This window comes from Melanotaenia boesemani, chromosome 19, assembly GCF_017639745.1.
Source record: "Melanotaenia boesemani isolate fMelBoe1 chromosome 19, fMelBoe1.pri, whole genome shotgun sequence".
Taxonomy (NCBI): domain Eukaryota; kingdom Metazoa; phylum Chordata; class Actinopteri; order Atheriniformes; family Melanotaeniidae; genus Melanotaenia; species Melanotaenia boesemani.
Window position 1 is genome coordinate 11,438,702 of NC_055700.1, and position 17,636 is coordinate 11,456,337.

The 17,636-nt window shown below is 36.7% G+C and overlaps 1 protein-coding gene across 3 annotated transcripts in view; it reads right to left on the reverse strand.

Moving 5' to 3' along the window:
• Positions 1–17,636, reverse strand: part of arhgap24 (Rho GTPase activating protein 24) — a 69,039-nt gene that overhangs the window by 35,594 nt on the left and 15,809 nt on the right. For all 3 annotated transcript variants that reach the window (XM_041970584.1, XM_041970585.1, XM_041970588.1), the window contains one exon: positions 11,571–11,658. In XM_041970584.1, coding sequence (XP_041826518.1) covers positions 11,571–11,658 — 88 coding nt within the window. The remainder of the gene's footprint in view (positions 1–11,570; positions 11,659–17,636) is intronic.

Consider the following 17,636-nt stretch of genomic DNA (forward strand, 5'->3'; position numbering starts at 1 on the left):
TAAATAAATGTACTTTTTATGTCCCGCTAAATCAAATTATTTCTCAATTACTACCTTTTACAGGTATTAGCCATCACAGTTAATAAATTCATATGTTGCTCACAGATAACAGGAAAATGTCAGCGTGTTATACAAACTCCAGATTTCACCTTAGAGTCCCTGAACAAAATGCTCTCCAGACATTCTACTTTAATGAGCAGTCTGTGGAAATCCCACACATGGGAGGCTTCGTTATCAGGGACACCAAAGCTCACATTAACCAACCTGATCATTATGAGCATGCAAACAGTCGTCTCAGGCTATGATGACGAACGTCTTGCAGCTGCAGCTCTGACAGCCCAAACTCCTGCAGCGCCTCCTTTAAGATACCTTCAGAAACCTGCTTGGTGACCTTTTTCTAATCCACAAAGCCATTTGAAGTGAGGATTAACAAGCTCCTGCCCTTTCAGTTAGGTTAGGTTTAGTTATATAAATTCATCCCAGTCATCTTGTCAGATGGTTCAGAAAAAATTATACACAGTAAAAACTTATCCAGATCTCAAAATGCTCTGCTTTCCACACATTATTCTGGGAAACTGAATCTGAGAATCCTGCCCTTCAGGAGTGGCTTGTCCATTTAAGAGGGTAAACAAATGCTTAGTAATTAAGTAAATATAATAATGCTTAGTAGTAAAGAAGCATTTATCACCTTATCTAATATGACATGAGCCAAACCAAGCCTGCTTCGTGGCTCAATGGACTGTTGTCTTTTATGTTGTTTATGTTGTCCAAGATAGTAACTCATCAACTGCTCATCTAAATCAGATTGTGTTTTCATAATTCAATCATCAAAAGAAGTAATAATGTAGTAGTGATGATGTACTCAAATAATATTTAATAAGCTCTTTCTTTGCTATATGGTGACTAAAGCTGTTTTAATGTAAAATAAACAACACAGTTTTCTGTAAAATTTATTTAAGTAGACATATAAAGAAGCTAAATTTCGAAATACTCAAAGCACTCTCATGTCACTTTGAACCTTTACTGGAGGATTTCCACAGCAGCAGATTTTTAGTTTGTTTCTCCAAAGCTCAGCCATCTACAATGGAAGCCTTACTTGCACCATGAGTCACATTAGCTTAGTTCATATAGTTATGCGTCATTTTCCATTTCACTGTACCCAAATATTATATTTTTTCTTACCATTCCAACAACTTGTTGCAAGATAATTTAACTTTGAACAGAAGATTTGTCCAGTGAATATCTGCAACCACTTCATGTGTCTTTATCTGATTTCTGAGTCACTCTCAGCACTACAGGAAACACTCTCTTTGCTTTCCAAAGTACTTTTGTTTAGGATTTAGTGAAGAAAATCTCCAAATCCTTTCCCTCTCTTGCCAACATCTGCTTTGAACTTAAAATTCTGCCTTGGAAACTAGGCAGCAACAGCCTCCTTGGCCTGCAAATAACTCTCAGGGCAAGGAGAACCAAACAAATCCCGAGCCTCCTATTTTAAACTGACAGCACCCTTCTTCACTGGCAGCAGAAGCTTGAGCAACTAACACCTACAAGCTTTTAGGTACCAATTAGCCATGCCCAAAAAAGGTTTGGTTGATGTGTTAAAGGCTTGGTTTACATCTAGATCTGGTTCATGTTAAAATTCTGCAGGTTGAGTGTTATTTTACTACTGTTGGTTCTCATCATTGACTTGTTTTCCATTTTCAGATATGCTAAACTTTAGCTTCAACTTTGAAATAAATGAATATATATTAATATGTTAAGTTAGTTGAAACTCTTATGAACAACTGAGGCTTCAGCAATGAAAAGAATTGTGGGAAGGAATTACAAATAACTGTAAATATCTGTTTTAATGTGTTTACAAATACCCATTCTGTAGTGACCACGCAATGCATCTGGTTTCTTAGAAGCACACACAAAAAAAAAAGAAACAAGAAAAAAAAAACAAACAAAAAAAAAACAATAAAAACTGTCTGGTTGCTGTGTCTAATCAGCAGCCTCAGCAGAGAGCTACTGCCACAAATCTCCCACTGCGATCCATCCTAGGGAGAGTGGCACTAATGAAGCAGTTGGTGGCCTTGAAAAACAATGTTTGAACTTTACATGTAATGAAACTTCACAGTTATTAAACATTTGATTCGAAACACAAAAAGAAACATAAAACTGTTAGTTTCTGGAATAAATTCTGTCTCTGTGTCTGCTTTCACTTTGAAATGTCTGTAAATTATATTTTACTTTTGAAGGAGATTTAATCTGACATTTAGTAGCTGAGATGATTTTGGAGCTCGCTTTCTGCTGCCAAGACATTGATATGTGATGCATAGTGATAGTAAGCAACAAGAAATGGAAAGAGAGCAGCAAGAAGAAACATGATGCTCACAAGCTACATATGAGAAATATTAACAGCAGCAGGTTGCCAAGACAACCCTTTCAGGTGGCTTTGATGGGCCATAATGATTTATAACCTTACCTTAAATGGAGCACCTTTTCAGCAGATCTTTTGATAACCAGTCATGGTAAAGTAATGTTTGGTGGTTTATCTTTTGGTATTATTTTTATTGGAAAAATAAAAGCTACTAATAGTGCAAACATGATGGTGTACAGAAAGACATGAACATGTGTAAATATCACATGCACACAAGCACATGAATACACATACTAAGACATGCTAAGGATGAGAGAGCAGAAAAAAATTTCTTACCTTTCTGAAATTGTAATCATAAAGAGAAAAATTAGAAAATGAAGCTAAAACACACCTTACAGGCTCAGATGACACAGAGTGGAGACAGGTGTGCAAATAAAGGGAGTCAACATACAAAAACCAAGTCTTTATTATCTCAGCTTAATTATTTTACCATAGTAACATCCATAAAATCAAACTGAACTCCTAATGCAAAACCTTAATACTGTTGCTCATATTCCCCCTGATTTATGAGTACTAGTAGCTGAGTGGGCACTTCAAACACAACTGATAATTAAGTCAGTCTATCAGGTATGAAACACAGGCTTATTTATGTCCTGTGTGTCAGAGTAATTTGATCAAACCCTTGTGTGGTTTACCATATATTTCAGCCATGACAGTGAAGTGAGAAGGAAGTGTTGCCTGGAGAAATGATTATATATTCAAAGGCTTTTTGATTCATTGTTGCTGAGAGGAGCTCTTTCACCGGACTGCATGTTGTTCGGTCGAGACATTTTCCAACTTAACGACACAAGATGTTTCAGCTCAAAGACATGAGTACACTTAAATAGCTATCCTAACTTTGTTAAATTTAAGAATCTGCTTTGAGTTACCCTCTTAATTTAGGTTCACACAATGCCAGCATCTTTAGTTGAGTTAGAGTTTACTCTAAAAAGCTTGGCAGCTGGTTGCCTTGCTTTTTAAGTTTACTCAGTGGACTTGTGAATCACAGCTTGGAAAAATTTTGTTTGCTTGGCCAAAAACACACAATAATAATGATAAAAAATAAATTGTCACCTGGAATTTTAACTAATCAAATAGGTCTGAGCCTCCTAATAGATAATTACTACAATGCCGATTATCTTTCAGCTGGCAACAAGTTAATTAATCCCAACTGATGCAATGAGTAGCTTTTTATTTCAAGAGTGTGGAAAAACACATCCTGTGGTCGTGGAAAAGATGTTAGTCTTATTTAAGAAGGGTCAAATCGTTGGATTGCATTAAGCAGAAACAAACAGCAGAAAAAACAAGGAGATTGCAGAAACGTGGTCAGCAAAAATCCTGAATGATTGTGATTGATGATTACTGAAATGTTTGGTGAAATTAAATTTAAAGAAAAACAACAGTAGAACTCAGTTTAATAGTGAAAGTAAAGGCATTTCTACATGCACAGTGTAAAAGAAGCTCAAGGGATTGGGAGTGAACAGCTGTGTATATAACTTCAAATATTCTTTATAATTTAATAAATCTTGAAACTAAGAACGAATAAAACTTATAGATAATAAATGTATGACAAACAACCAGGGAAATAAATAAAAACCTTTGAGTGCACATCAGCTGCTTTTCATTGGATCACACCTTGAATTCCAACTGCAGATAGCAGCTGTGAGCACATTATGAGGCTGAAGTAGTGCAAGGTATTTTAGACTCTTCATCAACACCGTCATAATATGTACGTAAGTCACAGAGGAGCTGCAGAGGAATTTATAAACATGAACTGATGAAAAACAGGTTAGTTCTGCCAACCGTCTGAAAAAGACATTACTGCTAAAATGTGACAAAGCCACAGCTGCACCGGCAGCCACTGAACTTTTAGGCATAATCAAATAAAGGGGCAAAACATGCTTACATGTGTCAATATAAATGATCCACTACTAATGTCACGTAAGGGCCTACTTGCAAACTAGCTCTGTATGTGCTGACAGTAAAATATCAGTACTATAGATTAATATGTTTTCCTTATTACTCTGCTGGGGCACTTTTTACCCAAAATGTTGTTGCCTGTGGGGTAATATACTCAACCCATCATATAATGGTTTGTTTAATCTAAATTCTTCTACTTATTATTCAGTCATCACCTCCAGGTGCTCACTGTCTACACACCAGCTTAGTCTGCCTATAAATGACCTCCTTCAAAATGAACAGTACCCTTGTCTGTGGTCACAAAATTGCCCATCTGTCATCAGCCTCCAATAGTAATCTGTAGTATTAGCCTGAGATTCAGTCCATGCTATTTACTGTTCTTTAATGAGATGACTGACATATAGGTCTAGGACTTTATTCCTGATGACACATTCAAACAAATTAAGAGTTGATTTTCTCATTAACCAGAATGATAATGGTTAAAGATTGTGTGTAATTTTCACACAACTCATATCTGCTCTGTGGCTTTGTGTGGGTATGACATACATGTCAGTGACATGTAATAAGAACTGCAGATGGAAATTAGCATAATGCTAAACCTGGTGCAGCAACTATCTTCTTATTTTAGATGGCAGCTATCTATCAAACTTATAAAATCTGTCATAAAACAGATTCATGATCATGATTTATCCATTCAAACATCAGACTGCAAAGAAAAGTTTTTATATTAAAAATGTAGTGAATAAAATGTCACCTGGGAAGGAAACACATGAGGCAAAATAACTGCAACTCAAGTTTTTTCTTTTTTGCTTTCTTGTTTACCAAGATTGAATTATATAGTCATGTCATATTGCTTCCCTTTACATGAAACCACTGTCCAAAATAGTGTTTTTTTGCTTTGTTATATCTTACAAAACCACATGAGGGCACTAAAACCTTAACTTTAAAATGGCCTTCCTCATTTTTACATCTATATTGCTCAAACTTAAAATGAGGAAATGGCTACACATTATTGTATGTCAGCAAAACAAAATCTTGAATGTTGCTAGAAGAGGAACTTCTACTATTGCAGTACATTATTTAGTAGTTTTTATGCTCTATGAATTTAAACTGAAGTTATGCTTGAATCTGCAGCAATATGACCACAGGGTTCTTGTATGAATGAAGGGATAGTGACCTCTAGGGATGAGATGGGAAATATTCCCATAATGCAGCAGGCTCTTGCTGTGATCGGACCAGCTACCCCAACCAGAGAAACAGAGACAGAGAACCAAAGACTGGGCCTGGGGCAAAGATAAAAAACAGAAAAAAAGAAAAACTCATTTTGGAGCCAAAGCCTTGTATTTATTAGCGCTTGAGGAAAGACATGCACACTGTTTCTCCATCAAAAACACAGCAGGGAGTGCTTCCTGTGTTGATTCTTGTTTTTTTATGGGAATGGGATGATTAATCACAGTTGGACACCAGGGAGTGACATTTAGCAACAGGTATTTATTCAGCTCAGGCAGGTAAAAGAAGTGAATTATATGTGCTTTGGACTGAATTCATAATTTGCTGTTGGCAGGCTCTGCTTGCTGGGCTTCGCTGTTCAGGGCTTATACCTTGGAGTTGTATTTTGATGATTCCTGACATTCTTGGGAAGATTCTACATCAGTTAAATCTGCACAGTGAACCTGTGTGGCAGGAAGTTTTCAGACATAGACCTATTTCAGATATGTACACAAAGAAAGATCCAGTTGTTATTTTGACTTTATATCTAAGAGGGATTCTCAAATAAACCCCCCCTTTTTTCTATGATCTTCATATGGTTATAGTTTATACCGGGCTGCACAAAGTTACACATTTGATTACTCATCTACAAATTCACTTTATAATCTACAGTTTAGATTATCTTAAAGGTAAATATGCCAAAAACACAGCCTTTGGTTGTTAGATCTATTCTTTTTTCCCTAGTGCATGGACATGTTGTAACATGTACAGTAAGTCTAGTGGGAAACAATGTGGCTGACAACTAAAATCATGGTTCAGGTGAGCAAAACAAGAACTCTATTGTGTCTTCGTGTTTCTCTGTCATATATACAGACATGACCATGGTTTTAGTCTAAATACTGTGTGCAGTGTGGTGAGTTCAGCCCCTTACTTCTGCAGGTTTTACATCAACCAGATGTGGAGATATAAAGACAAGAGAGCTGAGAACAGGGGGAACAGAAAGGCATCAAAGAGAGCTCAGAGCATTTGGATGAAAGTTGCAGAGATGTTCTATAAAGTTTTGTTTCCCCCAACTTTTTCAGTTTTTCCAAGGCACATTGAGACTGAATAAAACTTTCCAAAGCAGCTGAGAAGACAGACTTGGTTGTTAATCAGAGAGAAGTTTCCCGATGCTGCTTCTCAAGCCCCTGGCAATCAGCAGATACCCAACTCATGTTTAAACCTCATCACCACCCCAACAAGACAACGAACATCTCTGTACAATTCTCCCTTGCATCCGCTTCCCTTGCAGCCCTCCCTTCACTTCCAGTCTGTCTGTCTGCCAGAGTATGTTGTGTTCTAACTGCAGAGCCACATTTAGAGCAGTGGAATATATGTGTTGTGTTTTCCTCTCATTTGCTCTCTACGCTTCTCTTAGACTTCTTTATTGGCTGCCTCATAACAAGCCATGTCCTTGTTTTCCATCAGTGTGAGTGTGTAGAGGACGTGCATGAGTAACACTACAGCATCTACATTGCCACAAACAGCTCAGCCTTTGACAACGTGAAGGAGAAATTACTATGGACACTGAGGTCATTGGAGTGAAGCAAGAATCTGTTTACAAACCAGACATACAGAGCTCATTAAGGCTAGTTTTGGAATATATTTAAAGCACCAATATTATGCTCATTTACAGGATTAGAATAGAATTTCAGCCAACTAGATTATTTTTAGATGCTTAAATGTTCATAAACTACAACTTCTGTGTCTTCTTCTGTCTGAAATGCTCAGTTTTTGTTCTTTAAAAATCTCTTCCTCTAAATGGCTCTATCTACTCTGACTGATAAAAAAAATGTATCTGATGTTCATATTGTGAAGTGCAAAAATGAAACTGGAGACTATTCAGATTCTTATGAAAAAATAATCTGTATAACACGTTAAAGGAAAGACCCCAAACAACATATTAAGGCCTTTATAGATATCAAAGATAATACCACTAATTCTGTCAAATCTTGATCACTGGCTGGGCTTTGCCTCAAGGAGTAAAAAGGTTTTGATTTCTCCTACGATCTGTTTTATGAATTTAATTTTATATGAGAACACAAACAAATAGGTGAGCATATAATTAAATATGCTGACCTGTTGACCTAAAGCCATTCGAATGTAGGCCTGCTTTCTTTTCAAGCTCTTGCTACAAATAAAGACTTGTGTTTTATATTTCAGGGTATTCAGACATACAATGACATTTTCTGCAATGCTTCCCATGAGCCAAGTGAAAATTTGTCACAGTGCACCTTTGGGATTTGCTTAGTGCAGCAAAAAATTTCTCATTGCTCACAACAAGCCATAGGAAATAATGGACCCCAAATAACTGCTGTTGTGCTCTGTCTGACAGGCCTGTTAGGCCCCGTCTTTAACAGGAAAAGACCAGCAATTTATCAGTTCTGCTACTGCCACATTGATTACAAAAATACCCTGTACCACTGGTTTACTTGGTTGTGACAACGGTGACACTGCGCTTCACCTTTCTTTGACACCACTGTGTCATTTTAGCACCAAAACAATATGCAAACTACAAAGCAAGATTTAAACACTGCTGATAATTGACCACATTTAACCACAGTGACCATAGTGAAGCCTCAGGTTCCCACACAGATAAACAAAATAACCAATATAACACATCCTTCACAAGTGATGTTAGTAGTATATGGTAGCTGGACTTATTACTATGAGAAAATTAACTAATGCTATTCTGCTGTATTATTGTAATTGTTGTCTGCCTTATTAAAACATCTTTACTAACTTATCCCAATGCTTTCAATGCAGGGTTACTGAAGACTATTCCAGCGGCTATTAGAAAAGAAGCAGGATAACCTCTGTGTAGGTTGCCAGTCCATTGCAGGACCAGCACATAGAGACAAGAAACTATTGACATTCACCCCTAAGGACAATTTAGAAACACTGGTTAACCTGACATAATTGCTCTTGGGCTGTGGGAGGATGCTGGTGTACCAGGAGAGAACCCAAGCTGGCTCAGGGAGACCATGCAAACTCCAGACAGAAAAGCTCCAGCCCTGGTTCGAATCAGAAACCTGCCTGCTGTGAGGGTGCTAACCACCACACCACTGTGTAGCCCACCCTAAAACATTATCCATAAATGACTCAAATCCACCCAGACTACAAATAAACAGTTATTTACTGCTGTGTGAATTCACTAGAACACAATACGCAAGGCAACTTAATTTATAAAGCACATTTAAAAGCAGGGACTGTTGGCCAGCGTGCTGCACAACACTCAACAGCTCACACAACATATAAAAAGGGAAACACAAATGGAAATAAAAACACCAACATAAAACACAGTCAACTATTGCACATAAGGAAAGGCCAAATAGTAAAAGTGCAACTTTAGCAAACTTTTAAAGATGTCCAGTTTAGGAGCAGCCCTGATATGAGGGGGGAGGTTATTCCAGAGTTTGGTGGAAGCAATCGCAAAGGAACGACTTCCCCATTGGCTCAGCCAATACCTGGGGACCACCAAGGGTCTTTGGCCAGAGGACCTCAAGGATCTATGGAGTGTAATGGCATTAAATATCTGCTAAGTAAGAGGGGACTAAACCATGAAGTGATTTAAAAACAAACAACGAAATCTGAAAATCAGTCCTCAGCTTGATGGTGAGCCAGTGTAAAGAAGCAAGGATTAGGATGATGTCAAATTTACGTGTGCCAGTTAAAAGACGAGCTGCCGAATTTTGGACCTACTGGAGGCGTTTAAGGTAAGACTGGCTTATACCTTTAAAAACATAGCTGCAATAATCTAAGCAAGAAAAAATAAAAGCATGCATGACCCTTTAAAAATCATTAAAAGATAGAAATGGCTTGATCTTGGCGAGAGATTGCAGAGTAAAAAAGTAATTTTTGACAACGGACTTGCGAGTCAAAACTTAAATTATTGTCAAAAACTACCCCAAAGCTTTTTGACAGATGATTTCAGAAACTGGACAATGAAGCCAAGATCAGTAGAGGAATGCTCAGATAAACCAATTAGCATTGCCTCTGTTTTAATTTAGTTTTAAAACATGATGTTCCATCCAGTTTTTAGCCTCATGTATACATTAATTGCTCCATAGAAAAAGCGGAAAAAACAAAGTATTGTATTTTACTGTTAAATCTGTCACTTAATTCTTCACATTTGTATAAAAGTTTATGCGTCCATACACCACATAATTTCTCCAGAGGGTAAAAAAAAAAAAAAATGCTATTGTACATGCAGCACCAGAAGTAATGCTGGCTGACAAACTAACATGAAAGTAGTTATATTTCACTCCCAGAAGTCATTTTTTCAGTGTGCAAAGTCATGGAAAAGGCCGACTGAAACTGAGACTGAAAAAGGTCACAGTGAAGCAGTGAGGCATGGTATTTTTTTTTTTTTTTTGTCTGCTAAAATGAAAATCTTACAGCAAAACACAAACTGCGTTGGAATTCGACTGATGCTACTACAATTAATGTTTGCCAGTGCCAATGCCACATGTCCTGGGTTTTGTTAATCTTCAGCAACTTTAAATAATGTGCTACATCTTAGCATTTCTCTAAAAAAAAGTCAGGAACATGATGATTCATGTCCAGCTCAATTTCTCTGTTTTGCACCTGCAGCAGTTCAGTCAGCAGTTAAATGTAGATATTTTCAGTCGTACAGAATTTCGAAATGAGAAGTGAAAATGCCAAGTTTGTTTTTAAAACTTCTCTTTTGATTCTTTGATGACAGATTTCTTTACACTTTATCAAAAATGTCATTTTTGTGCAAAGAAGCTAATTTCCCAAAACCTAATTTAATTTAAACAACTTTTCACTCCATCTGTCAACCTGAAAAGCAGCAAGCAGTCCATGAAATGACTTCTGAAAGGAACTGCTAATCCTCATCTGATGTGACATAACTAGCAATGTCTATAGCAGCCAAAGGCAAAAACACAGTCAATGGCTTTTTCAAGTAAACTTGAAACACACCAGGAGTGTGCGTCTGTCAGTTCTAACCAGCTGCTCTAATCACTTTTGAAACTTCAGCTCAAGCTGAGCAGTTCCTGACTGACTTTTCACTGACAAATGCTAGACTGAGCCTATACCGTCTGCTTGGTCACTTGTGCATGTGTTTAATGGGAGTTGCCCACAAATCCTATGAGCAGAAGCTTTAATAGTTGTGCTTTGGCTCCTTCTGCAAGAAACTCATTTGGTTACACACCAGGGAAAAGACTGATATAAATAAAGAACAAGAGGTTGCAGCACACATCCTGTGTTTTCTTCTGGGCTTTCTAAGGGTTTTGCCACTGACAGCTGTGTCTGTTTTCTCAGTGTGTGTGAGTGTACTAAAAATCTATTTCTTACACCTTGATTCTCTACATTGACTTAGATAGTAAAACACCCCACTTTTCACTTGTGATGTTCTACCTTATTTCTGTTCAGTCGTCAGGTTATTTGTGTTTGTCTGAAAGTTTATCCGGTCATTGTTTTAGTTTTACCCTCAACACAAGTTGCAAAAACTCTTAAAGACACTAACAATATAGCAAACAATAGCAATATAATTCTGTGTTTTTATTTTCATAAATAACAAAAAAGTGAAACAAATACAGAGGATAATAAAAGAAAATGATAGAGAAATAACAATGATTCAAATGTATTTGTATCTCTATTAAATCTACCGATCAGTCACAATGACACATTTTCCAATATCTGTCTATTTATTAGGACCCATAAGCCTCAAACCCAATCTAAATTAGAAATGTCCTATTAATAGATACAATCTATCTTCTTGGCTAATGCAAGAAAAAATTAAATGCACTATCTGATAAAACATTAAGTCTGTGTCATAATGTAAAAACTTGAGGACTGTGGACGTGATTGTTTTTCCCCAAAAAACAAAACAGCAGCAACAAAAAATCCAAGCCGTCCAATTTTTTCTCAAAGGTATTTTCCACCTCACGTGTTTGCTCCTCTTGTTTCCCAGTGAACATTGCTACCCTTATTCCCCCCTGTAAAGTCTGATATGATCAAAGTTTTTTAATCTTACCTGGAATGACTTCGAAGAGAAATTTTCCCCCTTCATCGCCGCTGGTTGGATGTTCAGTAACTTTGTTTCCAGGTAAAAAAATGACTCCCTGTGGAGAATACACAACAGACTCATCAGAAACCCTTAGCTTTGTGCTGTCACTTGAAAGTCATTATATTTAATAGCTGACTTTGAATATTTTAGAGTGCAATACTGTCGAGTTTAAGCTCTCCCAGCGACTGTTTGATTTACATGTGTCATTTAAAAGGAGCACAAAACGGTTACAAAGACTGCACAACTTATCCAGCCGTTCTCGAGTAACAGCTGCACTCCTGAGCTCAGCAACATTCACCTCTCATATATCATGGAAAAATGTGCTTAAAAACTGACATGTTTGCAAAATGTTTTCACATTGTCATGATGTGTATAGGCCCCCAGGGATGCTTCTCAATGAGGGTTTATATAGATGTGGCAAAGTGGCAACATTATAGAGGATCACATCTCTCGGCCTCAGCTCCGTCCGCAATGATACATCACCTGTACCACCCTCTGCTGTAAATAGCAGGAGCATCAGCATCTTTTGCAAAGTCGAAGTCACAGCAAACTTACAGTCAGCAACTGGACCAAAGATGACACTGATGATAATAAACACAGAAGGGGTCACACTGCAGGTTTAGATGCTTAAGTATCTGAAGTACAATACAATTGTATATGGAAAAAACACATTTTTTGTAAGTGTGACACACACACACACACACACACACACACACTAAAATGATCTAACTTCTGTAACATGTATTAACTTTTTTATTTAAATGCTACAAAAAAAACCAAACAAAAAAACAGCGAAAAAAAAAACAACTCATCAAATGTTGCTGAGAAGCAATTTGTCCATTTTTAATCTGATACCAGTAATTAATTGGAAAAAGGCAAGTGTATGGTTGAATGTGTGGCAGAAAGTAGTTTTATTTGCTTTATAGATGCAGCGTTCAGATGCTGTGTTCCTAGCCTTATGCTGTTACTTCTTCTAAGAAATGTTATTGTACTGTGGGATACCGAACTCTCCTTGCAGTGTTTCCCATAGCAGTGCACCCCTCCCCAGCCTTACCTCTTTAATATGTCATCATGTAAATAACCTTTGGCCAACTGACCTTTTCACATTTTTATTAGAATATTATTATTTTTACCCTTATGATTAATCTACTCAACATGCCAAGCTCTATGAGTGCGATGCTGTTTATATTTATGAAACACATCAGAATACATTAAAAATTAAAAGCACAATATCCTTTAAATGCCCCTAAACTTATCACAAATTGAAGTTTTTTCAAATGCTGGAACTATACAGGACTTTTTGTTTTCATGACTGGAACCTAAAAACAGCTCGTGTCACTTTTCAGGTTGCATCTTTGGTAAATTCTGATGGTAATTTTCTACCATTTACATCATTAACTGAAATAATCATCAGCTGCTGATGCTGAATAAAAATCTAAAGCGTCCTCTTTCCCTTGGATTCTGATCATCTTGAGAAAATGCATAAATGTTCTGTATTAGATAGTCATGATTTTTTTTTTTTTCTTCTTTACGTCAACAAGTCATAACAAAGTACTTGCGTTGGGTAATCCTATCAGACTGATAAGATTTAGTAATAGTCATGTAGCTTGGCTTTTTTTTGCGGATAGCTACACTCCACTTAGTTATCACATACTTACCACAACTTATTAAAGAATTAGTAGACTTAACTTTATTAACAAAGTGTTTCTTAGTGCAGCATCTGACAGTCATTAGCTTGACCTCTATCAAGGTTAATGTTAATGTGGACAAGATGTTCTTGGGTGACAACTTCAGTACAGAGGACTCGTGCACAGTAATAGGATCTAAGAGGGAGTCGGTTTCCTCTTTAATGAGCCATAACTGTGACAACCAGGAAGTGGAAACTCTACCTGAGGCTTCAGATGAAGTGCTTTAAGAGCGGCTATAAAGATTGGACAGACATGCTCCGCAGTGGGGGAGAGAGAGGGGGGGTGAGCGTATTTGATGTGGTTGTCAGTAAGAGATTCTGTTTTGCATCAGTATGTCCAGCTTAAAAGAAACTTTAAAAGCAGTTTTTCATTGAACATGTCTTTTCATCATGCACATTGGAAACAGGAGATGAATGAGTTGTGTGCATGTGAAAAACAGATTTGGCTTATTTGTGCTCTTCCCATGTATTTTTAAAAAAAGAAGAAAAGGCTCTGTATTGGTCCACTATAACATAAAACCACAATCCCACAGATATTCCTCTCCTCTGTTTTAAGCTACAGCCACACTTTCCATATGCCTTCCCTGGTGGCCTGTTGTTTGCTGCAGACAAACCCGACCACAGGCAGAGTAATATTTACCCAGTAAAGAGTGCACCATCCTGGCCCAGCCCAGTGTGACAAAAAACCCAAGCCTTTCTCTAGAAGCGGTTTTTTTTTTCCACTTCCACTTGTCATTAAGGATGATGTCATTTTTGGAGTCTGTGCAATGACACAAACCCAATTATCTTTTATTTCCAAACAAACAACACACACACACACAATGGAGACACATGAAGATTGGAAAGATCTGTTGGAAAAAAACAGCAGGAGGCTCAAGCTTGAAAGCCCATACAGGGGGTGTTTCTGAAGATGTGCCCAAAATTATGTTCCTCATTAAATCAAACGTGGTGTTTTGTCAGACTGAAAGCAAATACTGGAATACAATTTCTATATATCTGACCAACCTACACATGCTGCAACAACTGAATCCATTTGTGACCTTTCTGGTGGATAAATTCAGCTTTTAACCTCCACATGGGCTACATTTATTTAGATGATAAGGGTACATATTCTACATGTCCTTCTGTGATCTTTAGCAATTGTGTCAGATCAGCTTTCCCATTAAAATATATATATTTTATTTTTTTTTCTAGCTGGCTGGCTAATAAAAAGTCACTATGTGCTTCTGCTGGTTAAATTTTTTCAGAACCTCTATCTTTGCCATGCTCATTATAGCAAGTTTGCAGAAAAAGCAGATGCTATGGACAGCAATACATAAACCTATAAATCATTCTCATTTCCATTGTGGGAAGTACTATAGTTTTGTTTTACTACTTGTCTAATTTCTTTGCCATTTTACAGCACTGACACTGTGATGCACCAGCTATAGCCATACTTTATGAACAAACTAAAAATTAAATCACTGAAAAAAAAAACCTCACTGGCAGAATTTAACAAGGTATGTGAACTAGAAACAAGCAGGGAGATATGTTGATGTTGTGAGCCTTCAGGTTTCCTTGTTGAATAAGGAAGCAACATATTTGATGCCATTATCTAAAATGATTATCTACAAGATAAGTAAAAACATAGTTAAATTTTAATAAAGGCAGACTTAAAAAAAACTGGGACAGAGCTAAAATGCATAAATGGCTCTTTAAAAAGCCATCTCATCAGGCACCAGAAAGAAACTTTAAAGCACAAGCTATTCATTTTTAATTGTGGAAACACTCTGATGGACTGAACAGTGCTCAGAAACCAATCCTAGATTGGTATATTTTACTCTTTAAAACAACCTCAGGGCAAAAGCAGTTATTGCATTATCATCATAAATAATTAAAAAATAATTAACTTTTATAGCTGTGCAGTTCTGAAAAAAGGAATTGCTACAGAAATCAACAAAGCAAAAATAAGGGAACTGATGAATCGTCCCTCTACAGTTCAGGATGTTCCTACATATCATTATTTAACTTAATTAAATGGGTAAAGTCTTAATGTACCTTTATTAAAGTAAGACTGCCCCGCTTCATGTAATTAATGTTCTAAGGCCTAAATAGTGACATTGTGAAGCAAAACTGCTGAACAAACCGAATACTGATGGGAAATAGTCTTGGATAATCCTCATTTCTCTTGAGTTGTGATATAAACTATATCAGGATGAAACTGTAAAGATGTGAGCATGAAATAAAGACACAGTGAGTAATCCCATTTCTGGCTAAACCACTTATATCTAATTTTGTTGTAGTAAATTTCAGTGTTGTTAGTCCTTTGAATCTAGAACACTTGCATCAAGCATTTGGTTTTTCAAAATGAAAAAAAAAAAAAAAAACACACCAAAATGTGACATTTAGCTGCTCATCACTGCTTATTGGTGAAATGAGCTTGTTTTATGCTCTCAGTATCCAATCATTAAATAATACATGATGCTATGAGTCATCCCTAGATAAAAAATTAAACTGTAGAGAGAATCAAAATAAATTCCACAAGAAAAAAGTTGTCCACAATCACACAAATTCACACTTTGTAACAGTGTTGTTCTATCAAGCCTTAAGAAAACAAGCACCTACAAAAATAGAAAAAACTAAAACCTTTATTTCATGTGAACCAAACTGATGTCAATGCCAAACCAAGTGAATGAGATTATTTAACAGAGGGTCAGTAGTTTGAATGATTGAAGTCTGCACTCTGTCTACTGCTCATGCAGGTCATGTTTATCACCTAATAAAGAAAATCATAAACTAAATGAAAGACATAAACCTGAAATGTTCAAACACGAGGAATAAATGTGGTTACACGGCTATCCAGAAAATAAAAATGATAAATTCCTACAATGCTTCCTTTGGGGAGCTTAAATTCCTTCAGAAAACATAATGTGACCAAAAACCTTTGAGACACCTTGTCATACCAGTCTGGGTTCAGGGTAATATCAGCTGGCAGTGTTCGGGATATGGTTGTTCAGAGAACTAAGATTTATGGCTTTAATAAGAACTTATTTTCCAGCCTGTCAGAGAAAACATAATTTACAGTCTTAATTTTACGTGATATTTTGTATCAGTAAAAAATTCTCTGATACAATCAAATCTGTGTTGGTACTCGGTTTATGAGCAATATGGATTAAACTTCGACAACAGGGTGAAATTACTCATTTTTAACAGCACTCTGCAGAAGAGCAAGGTCACAATTTAAAATGAAACATATTTACTATAAAGTATTTTCACATTTCAGACAGGGTAGAGTATATGTATGTATGTTAAAATGTCTGATGTCTGGCTTTGGCACGAGTCTACTGATATATTATCCACACATATTATCCACAACCTGCCACTAATTAGGTTCTCTCTGAAGTGCAAGTTTGTGAAACTTGATCCAGGGCTTATGCCAAACCCAAGGAATGACTTTGATTTGGTGGTTTGGGTTTTTCATTTACAACACTGACACAGACCAACAAAACATAACTGAATATAATGAGAAAAATGAGCTAGCATAACTGCTGTAGTCCACAATAAAGAAAAGTAAGCCAGAAGCCAGAATACAAAGATGACAATCACCTAAAATTTGTATTGAAAGGGTTGAATAAATTACTTAGCAATATGGATCTGATGGTGCCATAATGGATAAGGGTAAGATGCTCTTTGTAGTGGTGTGATATCAATTCTCCTAGTACCACAAAATGAACATTAGCAGTCAGGGAAGAGTTTAGATAAGCTCAAACATGTGTTCAAACCATCCACAGGAGAGGACATCCTCTGGGGGCTTGCTTCTGCTCTCATCTTCCTCACAAGGCATACCAGAAATGCTGCTAATACAATTTTTGTTAACCAAAAAATAATAGCTTTTTCACCAGATATTGTAGGGAATGTCTTTATGTGCTTAACTTTAATCTTCGTTCAGCAGTGTTTGTGAAACAGAGATTACATAGAGTTGCAATTTAAAATCCATGATAAATCATTCCCTTTGTTGGTCCAAACAAAACACCAATAAGAGCTGACAGATGCTAAATCTCTCTCTTAATGATCATTTTCTGTGGAACCAGGATGGACTATGGAATTATCCACAGTCTGCATTATGTATCTTGTGTGTGGCTAATATTTCCATGTATTTAATTTAACAACACATACAGCTCCTGGATTAGCTGCATACTCTCTTGTACAAATACCACCACACCTAAAATCCACAGCATCTCTTACCACATTATGTACTGGACCAGATGGTGCTTACAAAACAGAACCTGCACAAACTTGTAAATAACTTTCACACCCAACAAGGCAGAGCCTATTAAACATGCTGTCACTGCACAACAATCAAAGGA